The sequence below is a fragment of the Balaenoptera musculus genome, chromosome 1 (genome assembly GCF_009873245.2).
Source record: "Balaenoptera musculus isolate JJ_BM4_2016_0621 chromosome 1, mBalMus1.pri.v3, whole genome shotgun sequence".
Classification (NCBI taxonomy): domain Eukaryota; kingdom Metazoa; phylum Chordata; class Mammalia; order Artiodactyla; family Balaenopteridae; genus Balaenoptera; species Balaenoptera musculus.
Window position 1 is genome coordinate 43,786,732 of NC_045785.1, and position 21,386 is coordinate 43,808,117.

A 21,386-nucleotide genomic window follows, 5' to 3' on the forward strand; every position below is an offset into this window, starting at 1 on the left:
CGTTCCGTCAGCAGCCAGCCCTTCCGCCCCGCCCATCTAAGGAGGGGACGCAGGACGTACATCCGTCAACGGGCAGAGGCCATCATTGATTCGGTACGCTACGCCGTTCGCGCAAGAAAGTGCCCGACTCTAAAACATTTCCGGGTTCAAGATGGTCGCCCAAGCTATTTAGTGAGACTTCCTCCGTCCTTCTCCATTCCACTCCGGTTTTTTAACCTGGATGTGACGTCCTAAAGGACCCGACGGAAATAGAACGGAAGGCGGTCTAAAATGGCGAACCGTACTGTAAAAGATGCGCACAGCATCCACGGCACCAACCCTCAGTATCTGGTGGAGAAGATCATTCGGACGCGCATTTATGAGTCCAAATACTGGAAAGAGGAGTGCTTTGGCCTTACAGGTGAGCAAGAGCGCGCCAATCCCCCAGCCCCAATCCCGGTCGTCCTGTGGCCCAGTTCTCCAGACCAGTCCGATAGGACTGGCCCCCTGGGGGTGAGACTAGAGGGGAATCATTGACAGTCATTCAGAAAAATCTGAGCGCCTACTCTGTGCCTAGTCTTGTGTTGGGCTTTGGGAACACAGATGGATCTGATAGGACCTCATTCGGAAGGGTGTCACGTTGCGGTTCTTTCAGTCATTCCATGTTTAATGATAACTTGCTGGGTTCCAAACAGTGTTAAGCACAGGGACCCTGAAGGTCTTAAAGGAATGTCAATATGCCTGAAACCAATTCATGATCTTCCTATCCTAAAATCTGGACCATTTGCAGTATTTCCACATCCCAGTCCTAATATAAATATATGCTCTTCAGAGAAATCTTCCAGGTAGTCTTTGATCTTTGTTGAATTCTGGCTCCTCTTTTTGGAGCTGTGTTACCCCAGTGAACCATGGCTTTCTTTACTGTAAAATGAGCATAGTAATACCGAACTCAAAGGTCAACGGGTTGTTCTAAGGATTAAATGAAATGTATAAAAAGTGTTTGGTATAATAAAAGGAATCCAGATCAGAAAAGAAGAAGTAAAGTTGTCACTGTTTGCAGATGACATGATACTATACATAGAGAATCCTAAAGATGCTACCAGAAAATCAGTGAATTTGGTAAAGTAGCAGGATACAAAATTAATGCACAGAAATCTCTTGCATTCCTATACACTAATGATGAAAAATCTGAAAGAGAAATTAAGGAAACACTCCCATTTACCATTGCAACAAAAAGAATAAAATACCTGGGAATAAACCTACCTAAGGAGACAAAAGACCTGTATGCAGAAAATTATAAGGCACTGATGAAAAAAATTAAAGATGATACAAACAGATGGAGAGATATACCATGTTCTTGGATTGGAAGAATCAACATTGTGAAAATGACTATACTACCCAAAGCAATGTATAGATTCAATGCAATTCCTATCAAACTACCACTGGCATTTTTCACAGAGCTAGAACAAAAAATTTCACAATTTGTATGGAAACACAAAAGACCCTGAATAGCCAAAGCAATCTTGAGAAAGAAAAATGGAGCTGGGGGAATCAGGCTCCCTACTTCAGACTACTACAAAGCTACAGTCATCAAGATAGTATGGCACTGGCACAAAAACAGAAATATAGATCAATGGAACAGGATAGAAAGCCCAGAGATAAACCCACGCACATATGGTCACCTTATTTTTGATAAAGGAGGCAAGAATATACAATGGAGAAAAGACTTCCTCTTCAATAAGTGGTGCTGGGAAAACTGGACAGCTATATGTAAAAGAATGAATAGAACACTCCCTAACACCATACACAAAAATAAACTCAAAATGGATTAAAGACCTAAATGTAAGGCCAGACACTATAAAACTCTTAGAGGAAAACATAGGCAGAACACTCTATGACATAAATCACAGCAAGATCCTTTTTGACCCACCTGCTAGAGAAATGGAAATAAAAACAAAAATAAACAAATGGTACCTAGTGAAACTTAAAAGATTTTGCACAGCAAAGGAAAACATAAACAAGATGAAAAAAGTGTTTGGTATAGTTACAGCTATATGTTAATAAAAAGCACTCAGTGATCAGTGGTGGTGATGGTGCTGTTACCATTGTTAACTACTCCTGTGCTGTTACCGCTCTGCCACCACCCTAGCTGTGTGTCCATGGATGAGTCATATTGTTTCTCTGAGTCGCCATTAAATTTTGGAGTCATGTAAGGTTTACTTTGGGGGCTTTTTCTCATTCCATAGTTTTCTTCTTGGATGATCTCCCTACCACAGTTACCTCATATATATAGATGCCTTTAAATTTATCTCTGCAGCGCAAATCTCTCCCTGAGATCTAAGTCTCTGATTCCAAGGCATGCCAACTCCGTATGTCCAAAAGTGGACTCATGACCTTTTTCCCCCCAACACTAGGTTATGTTCCCTTGTCATGTATTTTCATTGCATTCTGCATCTTCTTTCAACTACTGATCACACTTTCAATATTTTTTTTAATGCTTTCTGCCTTGCCTGACTGTAAACTCCATAAGAGTAGTCATTGTGTCCCTCTTCTTTATCCCTCTACCTGTATCTCTGGTACTTGGCACCTATATAAATTGCCAACTGTAATATGGAATGAATTAATATAGAATTTTTCCTAAGGGAACTTGGAGAAGTCTGATTTATAAAGTGATTTCCCATTAATAGTACCTAACATTTATTTATTTATTTATTATCTGTGTGTCAGGTAGGTATTAGCATTTGTTTGCATTATCTCATTTGATTCTTACTATAGCCCTTAACTTTGTACCTTTATTATTCAAATTTGAACTGACAGGCTCAAAGAGAGGTGAAATGACTTGCCCTAGCTCACACAGCTAGTGTTTGATTTTTTTTTTTTTAATATTTATTTATTTGGCTGAGCTGGGTCTTAGTTGTGGCATGTGGGATCTAGTTCCCTGACCAGGGACCGATCTCGGGCCCCCTGCATTGGGAGTGCGGAGTCTTAACCACTGGACCACCAGGGAAGTCCCTAGTTTTTGATTTTTAAAAAAATTTTATTTATTTTTTTATACAGCAGGTTCTTATTAGTTATCTATTTTATACATATTAGTGTATGTATGTCAATCCCAATCTCCCAATTCATCACACCACCACGCCCACCCCACCCCCCGCCGCTTTCCCCCTTTGGTGTCCATATGTTTGTTCTCTACATCTGTGTCTCTATTTCTGCCTTGCAAGTCAGTTCATCTGTACCATTTTTCTAGATTCCACATATATGCGTTAATATACGATACTTGTTTTTCTCTTTCTGACTTACTTCAGTCCGTATGACAGTCTCTGGGTCCATCCACGTCTCTACAAATGACCCAATTTTGTTCCTTTTTATGACTGAGTAATACTCCATTGTATATAGGTACCACATCTTCTTTATCCATTTGTTTGTTGATGGGCATTTAGGTTGCTTCCATGACCTGGCTATTGTAAATAGTGCTGTAGTGAACATTGGGGTGCATGTGTCTTTTTGAATTACGGTTTTTCTCTGGATATATGCCCAGTAGTGGGATTGTTGGGTCATATGGTAATTCTATTTTTAGTTTTTTAAGGAACCTCCGTACTGTTCTCCATAGTGGCTGTATCAATTTACATTCCCACCAACAGTGCAAGAGGGTTCCCTTTTCTCCACACCCTCTTCAGCATTTGTTTGTAGATTTTCTGATGATGCCCATTCTAACCGGTATGAGGTAATACCTCATTGTAGTTTTGATTTTCATTTCTCTAATAATTAGTGATGTTGAGCATCTTTTCATGTGCTTCTTGCCCATTTTTATGTCTTCTTTGGAGAAATGTCTATTTAGGTCTTCTGCCCATTTTTTGATTGGGTTGTTTGTTTTTTTAATATTGAGCTGCATGAGCTGTTGATATATTTTGGAGATTAATCCTTTGTCAGTTGATTCGCTTGCAAATATTTTCTCCCATTCTGAGGGTGGTCTTTTCATCTTGTTTATAGTTTCTTTTGCTGTGCAAAAGCTTTGAAGTTTCATTAGGTCCCATTTGTTTATTTTTGTTTTTATTTCCATTACTCTAGGAGGTGGGTCAAAAAAGATCTTGCTGTGATTTATGTCAAAGAGTGTTCTTCCTCTGTTTTCCTCTAAGAGTTTTATAGTGTCCAGTCTTTTTTTTTTTTTTAATTATTAGCACCTTTAATTATTATTTATTTATTTATTTGGCTGTGTTGGGACTTCGTTTCTTGTGCGAGGGCTTCCTCTAGCTGCGGCAAGCGGGGGCCACTCTTCATCGCGGTGCGCGGGCCTCTCACTATCGTGACCTCTCTTGTTGCGGAGCACAGGCTCCAGACGCGCAGGCTCAGTAGTTGTGGCTCACGGGCCTAGTCGCTCCGCGGCATGTGGTATCTTCCCAGACCAGGGCTCGAACCCGTGTCCCCTGCATTAGCAGGCAGATTCTCAACCACTGCGCCACCAGGGAAGCCCTATAGTGTCCAGTCTTACATTTAGGTCTTTAATCCATTTTGAGTTTATTTTTGTGTATGGTGTTAGGGAGTGTTGTAATTTCATTCTTTTATATGTAGCTGTCCAGTTTCCCAGCACCACTTATTGAAGAGACTGTCTTTTCTCCATTGTATATTTTTGCCTCCTTTTGTCATAGATTAGTTGACCATAGGTACATGGGTTTATCTCTGTTCCATTGATCTGTATTTCCCTAGTGTTTGATTTTGACAGCAGTATTGGAAGGTTATTATTCCCATTGTCTAGATGAAGTTTGCTCAAGGTTGTGTAGCTATTGAGGAGTTGTTTGTTGTTATTGTTTTGTTTCTTCTAACTCTTAATCTGGCATTTTTTCTCCTAACATGATGCCAGGCACGGACTCTGAAGTTAGACTGCTTGGATTAAAACCCAGGCCCTGCCACTTTCTGGCTTTGGACCTTGAGCAAATCACTTAGTCTTTCTTAGCCCTCATTTTCCTAGCTGAAAACAAGGGCAATGCTAGAACTTACCTCCATGGCTTGATATGAAGATTAAATGAGATAATATGAAATGCTTAGCAGAGTACCTGTTATGTAATAATCTTTTATTGTATATTGGCTGCTGCTATTATTATTATTAATTATTATTATTACACTCTTGTTCTCCTAGTATTAAACTGTTAATTCAGGAGCACCAAACGTTGAACTAGCTTTAACTTCTCTCCACTTCAAACCTGGAAAAGCTTAGTCCTGATGTGTCTGAGATGCCACTCTGTTTTTGTTTTTTAGCTGAACTTGTAGTCGATAAAGCCATGGAGTTAAGATTTGTGGGTGGTGTCTATGGTGGCAACATAAAGCCAACTCCCTTTCTGTGTTTGACCTTGAAGATGCTTCAGATTCAACCCGAGAAGGATATCATTGTAGAGTTTATCAAAAATGAAGATTTCAAGTGAGTGAAATGTTTATTAGCTAATATAAAAACTTCAATTTCATGGTCCAGAGTTTGGCTTTAGTTAAGAGGAGTGAAAACAGTGTATCTCATTTCCACAGAGTTCCACTCTAGGATTTTGCTCTTGAGCCTCTTGAGTTTGTGTTTTGTCTGTTTTGACTGTATTGACCTTCTCCTTCACTATCTCAGTCTTGATGGCTTTTCCCCCAAAAACAGTATTTCACAAACTCACTGAGCATATATTAAGCAGAAGTGAGTGCCTAATATGTTGGTAGCACTGAATGCTTAAGGATGAAGAAAACAACATAGTGTGGTAAAGAAGAGGGAAACTTTGGTGTTAAATGTAGGTTCATGTCCAGACCCTGTTACTTATTAGCTGTGACCTTGGAGAAGTTACTTAATTTTCTAAATTTTACTTTATTTACCTATAAAATGAAACAGTAATACCAACTCAGGATAGATGTGAGGATTAAGGAAGACAGAACAGTAAACCTCCCAACACAGTGCCTGTTGCAGGGTATATGGCCCCAAAATATAAGCTGCTCTTATTATTTTATTATCCATTTTCAAGGAGCTCACAGACAAGTATAGGAGACAGACATAATAATAGATTATTATGTGCCACCTTCTATTCTAAAAAATTTAATATAATAATTTATTTAAACTTCACAAAAACCCTGTAAAATTATTATCCCTATTATATAGGGGAGGAAACTGAGGCACAGAGGGATTGATTTCCCCAAGGTCAAATGCTGGTAAGTGGCAAAGCTAGTTTCAGAGTCCATATCCTTTGCCACTCTATCTTGTTTGTCATATACAGAAACTGTTGAGTTTCAAATGCCTACTCTTTATCCAAGTGGAGATTTGAGTGGGTAGTTGGAATATAGGAGAAAGGGAAAAGAAAGGAATCTTACAAACATTAATGGCTAGAAAACAGCTAACTTTTATTAGGCACTTACTGTGTGCTATATGCTATGCTTAGCACCTTACATACATTTTTTACTTAATACACCAAGCCATCAAATTAGGGACTATCAGCTACGTTTTATAAGGATTGAGAAAGCAAGTAAATTGCCCCGTGTTACAGAGTTAGTAAATAATGGAATCAGAATTTGAACCCAGATGACTTTGACTTTTTTCCATAACCAGCATTCTGCTTCCTAGCAACAATTTATATATTCATGTCTATGTAAATTGGTTGTATTGTTAGTAAATAAATCTTACACTTTCGGTTGTTAAATTTAGTATCTCATTTGATTCTTAAAATAATCCCATGAAGTAAATAGGTTGTATCTTAGTTTTATAGATGATATAATAGACCCTGAAAGTTGAGCAGCATATCCTAAGTAACCACAGCCAGTAAGTGGTAGAATGAGAACTTGAACACAGGTCTCCATATTTTAGCTATCTTTCTACTGCCCCATGCTGCTTCTAAAAATTTAGCTTTCTCATCTGCCAAAGAGAAGAAAGAACTTGTTTATCCACTGCTGTCATGAGAAAAGCCAGTTGTAAAACTCAGGAACTTTTTAGGATGGCCTGTTGTTTCACTGTCATCTATCTGTCAGGTATGTCCGCATGTTGGGAGCACTTTACATGAGGTTGACAGGCACTGCAATTGATTGCTACAAGTACTTGGAGCCTCTATACAACGACTATAGAAAAATCAAGAGCCAGAACCGAAATGGAGGTGAGTATGGTGCCAGGTGTCTAGACCTTCATCCCTGAGCCAGTTTTTATTTCACCAGTATCTCTAGTGTCACATTGTCACATACATTGTGAGTGTTGCTCTTAGTCCAGATTGTTACTGTCTTCAGTCAGGTCCTCCTTCTCTCTCATGGGGAGTAGTACTCCATTAAACTACTAGCTTCCTTTCGACCTTACCCAGTCTGCCCGTCTGCCTGTCTTTCCAACTGCATCTCATGTTAATCCTTGCTTTGCATCATGTACTCCATCCCATAAAGATCTAGCTCCTGAATGACCTTCGCTGTAAAATCCTTCTCCAGACCTCCCAGACAAGGTTAGTTTTCCATACATTACACCTTCACAGTTCTTTCTACTGGCCTCTCTTGTACGATACTTCACCTTGCAGTATATAGACTGTACTCATACTTATGTAGGAATCCCACTGAAATATAATAAGTGTATCCAGGAGGGGCAGCTCCATACCTTTTACAAAGAGACACATTTTGTGGTAAAATGGGATTCAGGGAATGCAGTCAGAACTTTTTCTCACTTAATATCATAACAAAAGATTAGTAGCATTTGCCTTTACCCTCTACATATTACACTAAGGAGTAGAAGTTAAGAATCTGGTATTATTCTTTAAACTTTTATTAACTTATTCATTCATTGAATAAATACATATTAGGTGTCAATGTTATGGCAGGTACTATGCTATGTACTGGAAATAATATGGTGAACAAATGGACATGGTCATGGCCATCATGAAATTACTTAGTTATGACTATATTATGTTAAACTAAGATAGGGTTTTTAAACCTAGCGACAATTTGGGCCAGATATTTCTTCGTTGTGGGGAGCTGTCTGGTGCATCATAGGATGTTTAGTAGCATCCCTGGCTTCTACCCACTAGAGCACCCGATAGTTGCAGGGGGCAACACCACTGAACTAAGAACTAAGAACCACTGAACTGATGTAATGTTTACCATAGACATTCTAAAAAGCTATTGCTCCACTTACCATATAAGATACATGATTCTTAAAAATAGCAAATCACTATGTTGTACACCTGGAACTAATATAATGTTGTAAGTCAATTATACGTCAATTTAAAAAAAGTTTGCTGACCCATGCAGGGGAAAAGATACATATTCTATATTCAGGAACTTAGTGGGTTCACATGAGAAATTGCACTTGAGTTATAGGTTTTATTCATGAACATTACCCCATTACAATTCAGGACTCTTTGTGCTTGTTTTTGTGTTTGTCTCTCCTGCTAATTGGGACAGCTTCATTCATCCCTTTATCCCCAGCTCCTAGAAGAGGCATGGCACATAAATGGCCTCAATAAAAGGGAGTTGAATGAATGAAGATAGGTGGTGATGACAAGAATATGAAAGGCTGTAGTTTGAGCCCAGGTTTGACAGTAGTCCCTTCAGTGTAACTGCCACACTGCAATAGCTTTATTAGTGAATGTGCAGGCAAAGGGAAGCTGCAGAGAATTCACACTTTCTATACCAAGTACGCTGTTAGATATCTTACATAAAGAGTCCTACACTTCTTTTACTTTTTGGCTATTTAAATTTATTTCCAGGTTACTTGAGCTTATGATTTTTCTTTCAGAGTTTGAACTGATGCATGTGGATGAATTTATTGATGAACTACTGCACAGTGAGAGAGTCTGTGATATCATTCTGCCCCGGCTACAGGTAAGAGATAAAGGTCATACACACACAATACACAGTACACAATAAAATGTGTGTAAAGATCTCTTTACACGCATACATGATAAAACACCATGGAGCTCAGAATTTTTTTTAATTGAAGTATAGTTGATGTACAGTATTATGTAAATTAATAGGTATACAGTATAGTGATTTACAATTTTTAAGGGTTCTACTCCATTTATAGTTATTATAAAATACTGGCTATATTCCCTGCATTGTACAGTAAATAATTTTAAAATAATAATAATATCCCCCAAGTCCATCCATGTTGCTGCAAATGGCAAAATTTCATTCTTTTTTATGGCTGAGTAGTATTCCATTGTATATATATACTACATTTTCTTTTTTGTTCCAAATATACATATATTATTATGTTTCTTTATAAAAAATTAATGTAATTATGACAATATACTTTAGGTTTTTTTTTTTTAATTTTTATTGGAGTATAGTTGATTTACAAGGTTGTATTAGTTTCAGGTGTACAGTAAAGTGAATCAGTTATACATATATCCACTCTTTTTTAGATTCTTTTCCCATATAGGTCATTACAGAGCATTGACTAGAGTTCCCTGTGCTATACTGTAGGTCCTTATTAGTTATCTATTTTATATATAATAGTGTGTATATGTCAATCCCAATCTCCCAATTTATCTCTCCCCCCTCTTCCCCCTCTGCTAACCATAAGTTTGTTTTCTGCATCTGTGACTCTATTTGTTTTGTAAATCAGTTCATTTTTACCATTTTTTTAAGATTCCACATATAAGTGATATCGTATATTTGTCTTTCTCTGTCTGACTGACTTCACTCAGTATGACAATCTCTAGGTCCATCCATGTTGCTGCAAGTGGCATTATTTTGTTCTTTTTAATGGTTGAGTAATATTCCATTGTATATATGTACCACATCTTCTTTATCCATTCATCTGTTGACGGACACTTAGGTTGCTTCCATGTCTTGGCAATTGTAAATAATACTTCTGTGAACATTGGTGTGCATGTATCTTTTCAAATTAGTGGTTTTGGGTTTTTTGGGGTATTTACCCAGGAGTGGAATTGCTGAGTCATATGGTAGTTCTGTTTTTATTTTTTTTGAGAAACCTCCATAATGTTTTCCACAGTGGCCGCACCAATTTACATTCCCACCGATACTATATGAGGGTTCCCTTTTCTCCACATCCTCGCCAACATTTGTCATTTGCATTTTTTGTGATGATAGCCATTCTGACAAGTGTGAGGTGATATCTCATTGTGGCTTTTTTGATTTGCATTTCCCTGATGATTAGTGATGTTGAACATCTTTTCATGTGCCTGTTGGCCATCTGCATGTCCCCTTTGGAAAAATATCTATTTAATTCTTCTGTCCATTTTTTTTTAATGGGGTTGTTTGCTTTTTTCTTATGGTCCTCCTAATAAGCAGTCTTCATGTCTATGAGAAAGATAGGAGATTGGGAGTGAGAAGAAAACAGAAAAAGTGATTGAAGGGTAGGGCTTTAAAAGTGAATAACACAAGAAAATTTTGTTCTTTAAAATGTTATATTAAGGAGATTGTAGTAGAGTAGGTTTTTAAGCTTTGTGAGCAGCTTTTTTTTCAAATTGATCTTCATATAAACATCTAGGATATAAAACAGATGAAAGGAAGGTCAGGAATGGGAGACTGACCCACCTTAAATATCATCTTTATCGTCTTACCTCCCTTTCCTAGTGAGAAATGATTGTCCGTGAAGCATCTTTCAAGAATGAGTCTTACAGCATATGATTTTAAAAATAATATTGTAAAATACAAAGAGAAAACAGATATAGTAGGTAGCCTAAAGAGAAAGGGAATGGTCTATAGTGGAGAGTTGAAATTTATCCATGTTGTTGCACGTTTCAATAGTTCTTTATTTCATTTGTTGCTGAATAGTATTCCATTGTATGGCTATACCACAATTTGTTTACCCATTCATCTGTTTATGCAGAATTGCAGGATACAAGGTCAATGTACAAAAATCGGTTGTATTTCTGTACACTAGCTATAAACAACTGGAATTTGAATTTTTGCTAAAAAGATACCATTTACAACAGTGTCAAAAAATTTAAAATAATTAAGGATAATTTTGTCAAAAGATGTGTAAGACTTAAAACTATAAAACATTGCATTACTGATGGAAATTAAAGAAGACTTAAGTAAATGGAGATATATCATGTCCATGGTATATTTTATACCGTGACTTAGAATTGTTGTCAATTCTCCCAAATGAGTCTGTAGATTCAATTCAGTTCCAATCAAAATCCAAATAAAATTTGATATAACTTGACAAACTGATTCTCAAATTTATATGAATATGCAGAGGACCTAGAATATCCAAAACAACTTTGAAAAAGAACAAATTAGGAGGACAAACACTACCTGATTCCAAGACAGTGTTGTGTTGGCATAAAGCTAGACAAGTAGATAAATGGAACAAAGTAAAGGGACCAGAAATAAGTGTACATATATATGGTCAGTTGGTTTTCTACAGAGATGTTAGGGCAATACAGTTGAGAAAGGATAATCTTTTCCACAAATGGTGCTAAAACAGTTGAATAGCCATATGGAAACCAATGAATCTCTACCCTTAGCTCATAAACTTGAAGGGGATAATAGTCTCATAAAAGCTAAGAGTATAACATAAAGAAGAAAAATGTAGGTGAAAATCTTAGTGACCTTGGGTTTGACAAATTCCTATAATAAGACATAAAACCATGATTTATTAAAAATTAATAAATTGACCTTTATAAAAATTAAAAACTTCCCTTTCAAAAGACACTATTACAGAACTAAAAAGGCAGGCCACAGACTGGAAGAATATATTTGCGCAACATATATCCACCAAAGTTCTTGAATCTATACTATATAAAGGACTCTTGAACTGAATAACAACTCGGTGGACAAATGAACAAAAGATTCTAATAGACATTTTACCAAAGAAAATATATAGTTGGCCAATAGCACATAAAAAGTTGTTCCATACCGTTAATCATTATGGAAATGCAAATTAAAGGCACAGTAATATACACTACATACCTAGTAGAATGTGTAAAACCAGACTGACCCTATCAGGTGTTGGCGAGGATGTGGAGGAACTGGAAGTCTCCATATCCTATTGGTGACAATATAAAATGGTACAACCTCTTTGGAATAGTTTGCCAGTTTCTTAAGAAGTTAACTATACAATCCAGCTATTCCACTTCTAAGTTATTTACTCGAGAAATGAAAGCACATGTCCACACAAAGACATAAGCACAGATAATCATAACAGTTTTATTTGTAATGGCCAGAAACTGGAAACAGCCCAAATGTCCATCAAGTGAATGGATACAGATTGTGATGTGTCCATACATTGGTACTACTCAGCAGCAAAAATGAACTATGGATACACAACAGCGTGGATGAATCACAAAGTAATTGTGCTGAGTGAAAAAAGACAAAAAACTGTATGTACTGTATAATTCCTTTCTAATAAATGTAAACTATAGTGACAAAAAGGAACAGTGGTTGCCTAGGTGCAGGGTAAGGGAGTGGGGAGGAAAGGGAATGAGAAATCACAAAGGAGCACAAGTAAACTGTTGGGTGGGGTGTATATATCCATTATATTGATGTAATGGCTTACAGTTGTATACAGTACAACTCAACACTCATCAAATTGTATACTTTAAAAATGTAGTTTATTGTGTATCGATTATACCTCAATGAAACTATAAAATGTATTGCAAAAGTCATTGGAATACCTGTAGAGGAAGGGTCTTTTGCTCTTAGTGCTCTACTATTCTCTTATTCTGATGTCTATGTAAGAATCAGCAGCATTAATGAAAGGGTCGCAGAAACAGTGTTTAAGATGGGGGATGGGAGCAAATTCTTAAGTTTTAAGCAACCACAGAAACCCCAACTGGGAGGATCCAGAACTTCAGTCTCTTTTTTGATCCTACTGCAGCTCAGTAATTCTGAAGCAATTTGCTGTGTCCCACCTGCTTTGAGGTGCTCATTTCCTTGCTAGATATAAACTATAAGGAATAATCTAAAGATCAAAGGTCACATAGTATATGATTCTCTTTATACGGTATATTCAGACAAGGCAAATAAATAGAGACAAAGCAGATTCGCGGTTACCAGTGGATTCAGGGAAGGGGGAATGAGGAGTGATTCCTTAATAGGTATGGGGTGTTTTTCTGGTGTGATGAGAAAGTTTTTAAACTAGTGAGAGGTGGTGATGGAATAGCATTGAATTTTATACTTTAAAATTGTTAATTGTGTATTATGTGAATTTCACCTCAATAAAAAACAGATCAAAGGGATCTGAAAAACTTCAAAGTAGAGAATAGAATGGATTACAGATACATAATAAATGGGTCAGTTAAATTTGCTCGAGGCAGCAAACCAGATGGACAAAGGTAGTTGGTAGATGAGTGCTCACAGTTAAATGCAATGAACGACTCTTCCTCCACAGTAACTCAGTTACAGAAAATCCTAGAAAGTAATTCTGAAAATTATTTCTCCTTTTCCATATTGGCTACTACTGTAGACTGTGTAGTGAAAAGAATGACATTTCAAATCTGAAAACCTGATTTCAGGGCCCAATTCTCACATTTATTATCCTTAGCTGCTACTATTATTTTTAGAAATACTGCAAGAAATGGAATACTCTGAAGTGCAGTCAGTTGTAACTAAGGGTTCCAATGCTCAGTCATCTCTAAGCAAGCATATTGACGCAAATGAGGTAGTCTGCCTGTAGGCTAGAAGGAAAGACCACAAAGCAACCCTCACTGAGGAGAGAGAAATTGAAATATGACTGATACCTGTTATATCACCAAGAGGTGTGTTCTGGTGTGGGCCTATGTCCTGGATGAAATGACCCTTAAGACCACCTTCTGCTTTGATTTCTGTTCCTATTAAGCAACTCATAGGGCATCAATTTAGCTTCTCATGTGCCCTGACATTGGCAAGGAGTTGCTCTGGAATGAATTCTAATTTTGTCAAACACAGATACTGTAAGTTAATACATTGACTTCAGTCACTTCCAAGTCTGGTGAACATTAGGGATTCTAGACGCCCTGTCTGATGCAGTCCTAGATCCCAGACTGTGGTGATCCTTTCCAAGGAGCCCTTTTTCAAGGGATTGACTTCACTAAATGGCATCTTTGTCTCATTTCTCCTCATCTTTATAGAATTTTGTTAGTGATGAGTGAGAGCAAAATAGAGAACAAATGTTAGTTTATTTTAGGGCCATCCAATGATCTTTATGTCCTTGGCACAAAAAATGGTAAGGGGTCTTATGACCCAGCCAGTCCATTTGTCAGTTTTAAACTCACCTTTGCCTTTCAGGTCCTTAGACACTCAGTAAGGACTGCTAAGCCACATCTTAGAAGAAATGGAACCAGGAGATGGATTGTTTATATCCTGAGCCTTGTTCAAAATGCATGACTGTAGACAGCTCCCCTAAATTCTGGGTCTAGTCGAGAGTTGGTGCTACTTCAGAGCAGGACCCAAACCCCCAAACTGGGCTGAGTCTCAGTGGATCTCTTGGGTTATATTCTGGTCTGAGCCTCTCCTGGCAGAACTACCAGCCAACACAGTCTCAAACTATTGGCCCTTGTGTGTGAAGCCCATATTTTTTATTCAAGGCTATACCTATACTGATTGATATTCTAGTGACCTTAGAATATAAGATCACAGGGAGTAGAGGCAATAGAAAAGTGATGCTCTCTTCCACTTTGTATTTATCTCTTTACAGGGGAACTTAAAAAAATATATAGATTCCAGGTATGCTAAACTCCTTAGGAAAATCTTGAACTGTCTAGGATGTCTTTGAAATGAAATTGCCTCACCTGCTGCACCACAGGTTTTCTGTCACTCCCAGAAGCCCAGTGTTGCAGCTTCAGGACATAGAGGAGATAGCAAGCCCCCCCCAGCTCTCACTGTGTTCTCTGTAGAAACGCTATGTGCTAGAGGAAGCTGAGCAACTGGAGCCTCGGGTTAGCGCTCTAGAAGAGGACATGGATGACGTGGAGTCCAGCGAAGAGGAGGAAGAAGAGGATGAGAAGGTCAGACACCTGGGAGCTTAAGGGTTGGAGGAGGGAAAGTTACAGGGAATGGGAATGGTCTTGTTTTGTTTTCAAACTTTAATTTTTAACTTTCTTCAACCAAAAAATGCAATATGTAATCATTAAGAGTATAGAATTTAGAGTTAAATAGACCTTGATCCATATCTCAGCTTTGCTGTTTACTAGCGGTATAATCTTGTGCAAGTTACATAATCACCATTTTCTCTTCTATAAAGCAAGGATTATGATACCTTTCTTTTAGGACTGTTGTGAGCATTAAATGAAATGATATACATAAAGCCATTAGCTTTGGGACATAATTGCCTAATAAGTGGTAGCTATTAAAATAAATACTTGGGACAAAAACAATACTGTTCATAATTGAATGCATACTAAGGAGTAATCCTAGTTTAGGGGAAAAAACCCGCCTACTGCATGGTCATGTTCTTTCACTACTTGTTAAAATGCTGAAAAGTTGAAAACAAGCAAGCTGTCAGGGAGCAGTCAGGTAAACTATTATATCAATTCAACAGACTATTAGGCCGCCGTTAAAAGTATTATGAGAAGTATATGATAGGGACTTCCCTGGCAGTCCAGTGGTTAAGACTCCACGCATACACTGCAGGGGGCGCGGGTTCAATCCCTGGTCGGGGAACTAAGATCTGGCATAACGTGTAGTGTGGCTGAAAGAAAAAAAAGTATACGATAATGTGGAAATGCTTGTGGTAAGTTAAAAAAAAAAAAAAGGATCTAAAACATTTGTGATTAAAATTATAAGACTATGTATAGAAAAAGGCTGGGGGAAATACAAGAAATTCTGGCCTATGGATACTGAGACAGTGTAGATGGAAGTGTAGCTCTGAGCTAGTAGGCTCCATTTAAGTTAAGTGCTAAAGGAAGTGCAATCATTCATGAATTGAAAGCCAGGCAAGACTGAGGTGCTTTTCTGTGGTGAGAGGACCAAAAGTAGGCATTCTTTTTTTTTTATATATAATTTTAATTACTCCTTTTTTTTTTTTTCACTTGATTGATTCATTGATTGGCTGTGTTGGGTCTTCATTTCTGTGCGAGGGCTTTCTCTAGTTGCGGTAAGCGGGGGCCACCCTTCATCGCGGTGCGCGGGCCTCTCACTATCGCGGCCTCTCTTGTTGCGGGGCACAGGCTCCAGACGCGCAGGCTCAGCAACTGTGGCTCACGGGCCCAGCTGCTCCGCCGCATGTGGGATCTTCCCAGACCAGGGCTCGAACCCGTGTCCCCTGCATTGGCAGGCAGATTCTCAACCACTGCGCCACCAGGGAAGCCCTTTTTTTTTTTTAATGGAAAATTTAATCACACACCAAAGTGGAGAGAATGTGCCTCCATCTACCCACCACCTAGCTTCAGCAGTGATCAGCTCAGCTGTTTTGTTTCCTCCACATCTCTACCCAGTTGTCCCCTGTCAGTTACCTTGAAGCAGATCACAGCCATCATATATTTCATAATATTTCAGAAAAGACAAGGGCCCCTTTTTTAAGCAAAACCATATACCATCATCACCCCCAAATGAACAATGATGCCTTAATCTCATTAAATATTCAGTGTTCACATTTCCCCAGCTATCCTACATTTTTAATAGTCTGAACTAGTATTCAAACAAGGTCCATAAATTGTAACTGGTTCATCTTGTAGTCTGTCAATTCCATCCATTGTTAATTTTTCCTCTTGCAGATTTTAAATATATCAGGTCATAACATTCTGTATGAATTCTCACAATCTGAATTTGTGTGATTGTGTCCCTGTGGTGTCACTTAACATGTTCATTTGTCCCATGTAGTTACTGTAAACTAGTTCTTGAGTCTAGAGGCTTTAATTGGATTTGGGGTTTTTATCCCCTTTGGAGTAGAGCAACACTACTTCATAGGTAATAGTGTATACTGCCCCCAGGATGAGCAAAGTCTGGCTGTCTCTCTTTTTGTAATATTAGGAGCCACTGATGATCTTTGCCTAGATCCATTAGGGGTTGTGAAATGGTGATATTCTAATTATTTCTTCATCATTTGTTACCTGTAACACTGCTATAAAGAGAAACCTCCCAAATCAACATTTAGTTTTTCATAGGTACAGTTTATATAAGAAAGGTAAGATAAATTATTGGATTATTTCCCTTTATCAGTTTTTAAAATAATGAGTTGATTTGATAGTATCCTCCCAAGGAGGAAAGCTCTTTTGCCCTTGGTAACATTGTGAGTTCATGGATTTAAGCATATTTGGTGTGTTTTGGACCATTATTGTCCTTGTTGATGCTCAAATTGTCCCATCTTTGGCCAGTGGGGGCCCCTCAACTTGACTTGTGAGACTTTTTGATACAATCATAGTAGTCTCAGCTCCTTGCTTTCTGATATATGTTCTAGTCATGTCTTGTTACCTTCTAGCCTGGACCTAGAATTAGCCAGTTTTCCAAGAAGCCCTTGGTTGCATTAATTGGGATATGATATTTAGAGACCACAGTCTGGGCTCATTTCTACAGGTGTTTCTAGGACTTTACAGTTAACAAAGCTAGGGGAAACATTTTTTTACGCTTCAAGTACACTATGAGTTTGTACTTAATCTTATCAATCTTACATCTGCATCTCTTTTCTTTCACATTGGAAATCCATCTTCTTAAGAAGATAAGCATACTTACTTACCTCTCACTACTCTTACATAGTCCCAGAATAATGGTACCAGCACTAGAACAATAATGGGATTATTAGAAACATTAAAAAAATTTTTTATTTGCTTTTTTTGTCCTTAGGGTTATCCATGTATTCAAATTACTGTTTTAAAGTCACTTGGAGGTGGAATTTGGGACGGGATGGGTGTTCCTAGATGGCTGTCTATAAGCCTGTGCTCATCACTGACCCATTCTATCTCTTTTCCAGTTGGAAAGAGTGCCGTCACCTGATCACCGCCGGAGAAGCTACCGAGACTTGGACAAGCCCCGACGCTCTCCCACACTACGCTATCGGAGGAGTAGGAGTCGGTCTCCCAGAAGGTTAAGGCCCTAGTCATTGGCCTCTTCCAGGGAGACATTAAGCACTGTAGTGTAGAAGTTTGGACTTCATGGAAGGAAAAATGCCAGCCTATGGAGAATGTCTGCTTGTCAATGTATTAGTTGCTACAAAACAACCACTCACAAAACCTCAGTGGCAGACATTTATTTAGTTCACAGGTCTGTGGTCAGTGGTTTAAGCTGGGCTTAGATAGGAGGTTTTCTGAGTACAAGCTGTGTCCCTCATCTGGTGCAGTCAGTTGTCTTTCGGCTAGTATAGGATGGCCTTAGCTAGGGTGACTAGGGTAGCTCATCTCTTCTCTGTGTGTGCCACATTCTAGGCGAGGTTAGGCCTGTTCCCATGGCAGTGGCAGAATACAAGAGCAAACAAGCCCAACTATGCAAGTATCTTTCCAGTATCTGCTTGCATCACATGTACAAGTATCCCACTGGCCAAAGCAAGTCACGTGGCCAATCCCAGACTTGGAGTCAGAGGGTATTAAAGTTACATGACAAAGGACATGGATAACAGAGTTGGGTGAAGAATTGGGGTAATTTTTGCAATTTACGATATCCAGTGCACCTACTAAAGTTCTTCTTTCTCTTTTTTCTTTCCGTATAGGCGGAGTCGGTCTCCCAAAAGAAGGAGGTAGGCCTTTAGTGACTTGTGATGAAGGATAGGGATTTGGGGAGGGGGATGCTGTTGTTGTGTTTATACTGTCAGACAGATACGGGAGTCTGACCAGTCATTTCCACAGCCCCTCCCCTCGCCGAGAAAGGCATCGGAGCAAGAGTCCAAGACGTCATCGCAGCAGGTCCCGAGACAGACGGCATAGATCCCGCTCCAAGTCCCCAGGTATAGCATTTGGGCCTTTTGCTATTGGTTGTCTTAAAGAAATGTAATAGGAGCAATGAGCCTCCTGCAGTACAGTAGTACCTTACTTTATATTGTCTAGAAAAAAAGGAAGTGGATATAGAATTTGAAAATTAGAGTTCCCATCTTAACTGTCACTTACCAGCTTTGTTGATAGGAGGATGTGCTTCAGTTTTTTCATCTGAAATTATAGGAGTAAGACTTAACAGATTAGTGGTAAATACCCAATGTGATATTTTTGAAATTTAGCCGTAAAGCCTTGTGAATACATATGAAGTGAGTTCAGTTCTCCGCTATCAACAGTGTCCCTACCATAGGCCAAAAAATATTAAGCCAATGAAAGGAATTGGGAGAAATGACAGTGGAGGAATAGGAGGGTAGAATCTCATTCAATAGCCTTTTCTTCCCCAGGTCATCACCGTAGTCACAGACACAGGAGCCACTCAAAGTCTCCTGAAAGGTATGGATTAACCTCTATTTTGACTTAAGAATTTCACTCTTTATTCAGAAATTAAAGTCCCAATTACAACTAAGGTGGACCTGAAATTTTCTTGTATTGATGGAGATACTCAGGAATTCTCCTTAATTACAGGACAAAGTTGGGCTGTTGCCCTGAAAATTACTAGAACTATATATACTGTGTTTTGTTTTTCCTTTGTAGGATTGCAGCTTTCGATAAAGGCATGAGCTTTAATCTCAGGAGACATGGGGTTCAGTCCCAACTTTTAACACTTAACAGTTGAGTGACATTGGACAAGTCACTTTCATTTGATAAACTTTTATTAGAAACTTCTATATGCTGTACACTGTTAGGTGCACTCAATCTCTCAGAGGTCATTTCCTCAATGGTAAATTTTGGAGAATAATGCCTAACTCAGTGTTACTCTTAAACATAAAAACACCAAGTATATTTATGAATGTTGCATATCATCTCTGTCCCCATCAGTGTTAGCATATCCCAGTCTTCCTCAAAAGTCCTTGCCCAGGTTCCCAAACAGCTGTTAAATTTAATGATTTGTATGTGTTGCCATTTCAGATCTAAGAAAAGCCACAAGAAGAGCCGGAGAGGGAATGAGTAACGGACTCAGTTTGGTTTTAGTCCAAGTGGCCTTCTGTGGAGATAAAGGCATCTGTCTATGTGGAAGAATGAAGATCTACTCCCCAGGCAGCTATGAGAATATTCTGGATTTTTTTTTTTTTTTTTTTAACCAAAAGTTTCTTCACTTTTTCTTTTTTAAATGAAAGAGGTGCTGAGTTTTGTATCTTGTTTTGAAACATAATCCACATGTTTGTTTGAGAGATAATGCTTCCTAAGGGCTGCTTTTGACCTCTTTGTACAACCAACCTTGTTTGCACTCAAATTTATGAGGGCAGAATGGATTGGAACAGAAGGTATGAAGCAAGGGGAGGATGTGGCCACCTGGTGACCCTCTTGTTATTAAATTTGACACACCCATTTCCTGTTTTTCTGTGGTTTAGTTTTGGTTTACACTGTGATTAGAACTGTTCTGAGAATCCTGAGATTTGTGCTGCTGCTTGCTGTACCGTTAAAAAACCAAGTCAGTAAAATATATTAGCTCCAAGTTTTATTTCTAGCAGCAGCAAGTGGTAATAAACATGAAAACTGACTGGTTAGCAGCAGCTTTATAAGAATGAATTCAGTTGTAAGGCTTCTTCTGGATCATTTAACAGTTGCACTGAATGTTCAACAACAAACAGTAAAACTTAACACTTTTTATATAGCATTCTTCCACAGTGTTGTTTCTTCTTCCCCACAGCCTTGAATTCCAGATTAAGGTGCTCAGCGCCTTTATACTATGGGCACTGACATTATCAAATCTAGGCAGTAGTAGTAGGGCAACTAGGTTGAAAAAAATTTGATGGAGAGAAAAGTATCTAATGCCACTCAGGGTTTTTATCCTGAGTTGCTGGACAATAGCACCATTCACATAACCATAAAATACAGCAAGGAAGAGACCAGGTTTTAGAGGGGTAGGTAGTGAGAGTTGTGGTAGTAGTGAAAATGATGCATTCAGTTTAACTTGAAGTTTAATTTGAGACAGCTAAGGTATATCTAGATAAAGCCCAGACATCGTAAATAAGAGCATAGTGATCCAACCCTGAATTGACAATGTTTAGGTAATTGTGGAAGGTGTAGAACTGAATGCAGTGCCCAGGGAGATGTGTGTATATGTAAGAAAAGCCAGTAACAGAATCATAGGCAACACCAGCACTGTTGAGGAAGAAGTGCAAACACCGATTGAAAACTGAAATGAATCATTCAGAAAGGTAGCGGAAATAGAGTGGGTTTAGAAGCTAAGGACACAGAAGTAAAATAAGGACTGAATAGTGTCCACGGGTATCGATAATCAAGAGGGTGTTGGGGTCTTTGCTAGAAGAGTTCTGTCTACCTGTTCTTACCTTTCCTCCTTTAAAAAGGAAAAAATGATCAAATGATTTCCAGCAGCTCTGTCCTTGGCAAGAATTGTGAAGACCAACTGCCTCACAGGATCCAGTTTCTTGGGAAGTCATATCTGGTCATAGGATAAACATCCTATTGCTTGCTGTTGAACTTAAGGACTTCTGCATCAATATTAAAGCATTTTGGGATCATATTTGAGATTTCATGTTCTTCACTGATTGC

General features: G+C 38.4%; 1 protein-coding gene across 1 annotated transcript; it reads left to right on the top strand.

The window, feature by feature from the left end:
- The first annotated feature begins 53 nt into the window (after window positions 1–53).
- On the top strand, window positions 54–21,357 carry PRPF38A (pre-mRNA processing factor 38A). Its single transcript, XM_036844975.1, has 10 exons — window positions 54–400; window positions 5,233–5,392; window positions 6,958–7,079; window positions 8,696–8,781; window positions 14,748–14,858; window positions 17,759–17,871; window positions 18,491–18,517; window positions 18,627–18,724; window positions 19,154–19,202; window positions 19,779–21,357. Exons 1-10 carry the CDS (start codon window positions 271–273, stop codon window positions 19,819–19,821), a joined length of 939 nt encoding a protein of 312 aa, XP_036700870.1. The 5' UTR covers window positions 54–270; the 3' UTR covers window positions 19,822–21,357.
- The last annotated feature ends 29 nt before the right edge of the window (window positions 21,358–21,386 follow it).

Coding starts and splice junctions, on each gene's coding strand:
- PRPF38A (XM_036844975.1), top strand. CDS start 271: ATGGCGAACCGTACTGTAAAAGATGCGCACAGCATCCACGGCACCAAC. Junction 18,725..19,153: donor ATCCCGCTCCAAGTCCCCAG/GTATAGCATTTG, acceptor TTTCTTCCCCAG/GTCATCACCGTAGTCACAGA. Junction 19,203..19,778: donor CACTCAAAGTCTCCTGAAAG/GTATGGATTAAC, acceptor TTGCCATTTCAG/ATCTAAGAAAAGCCACAAGA.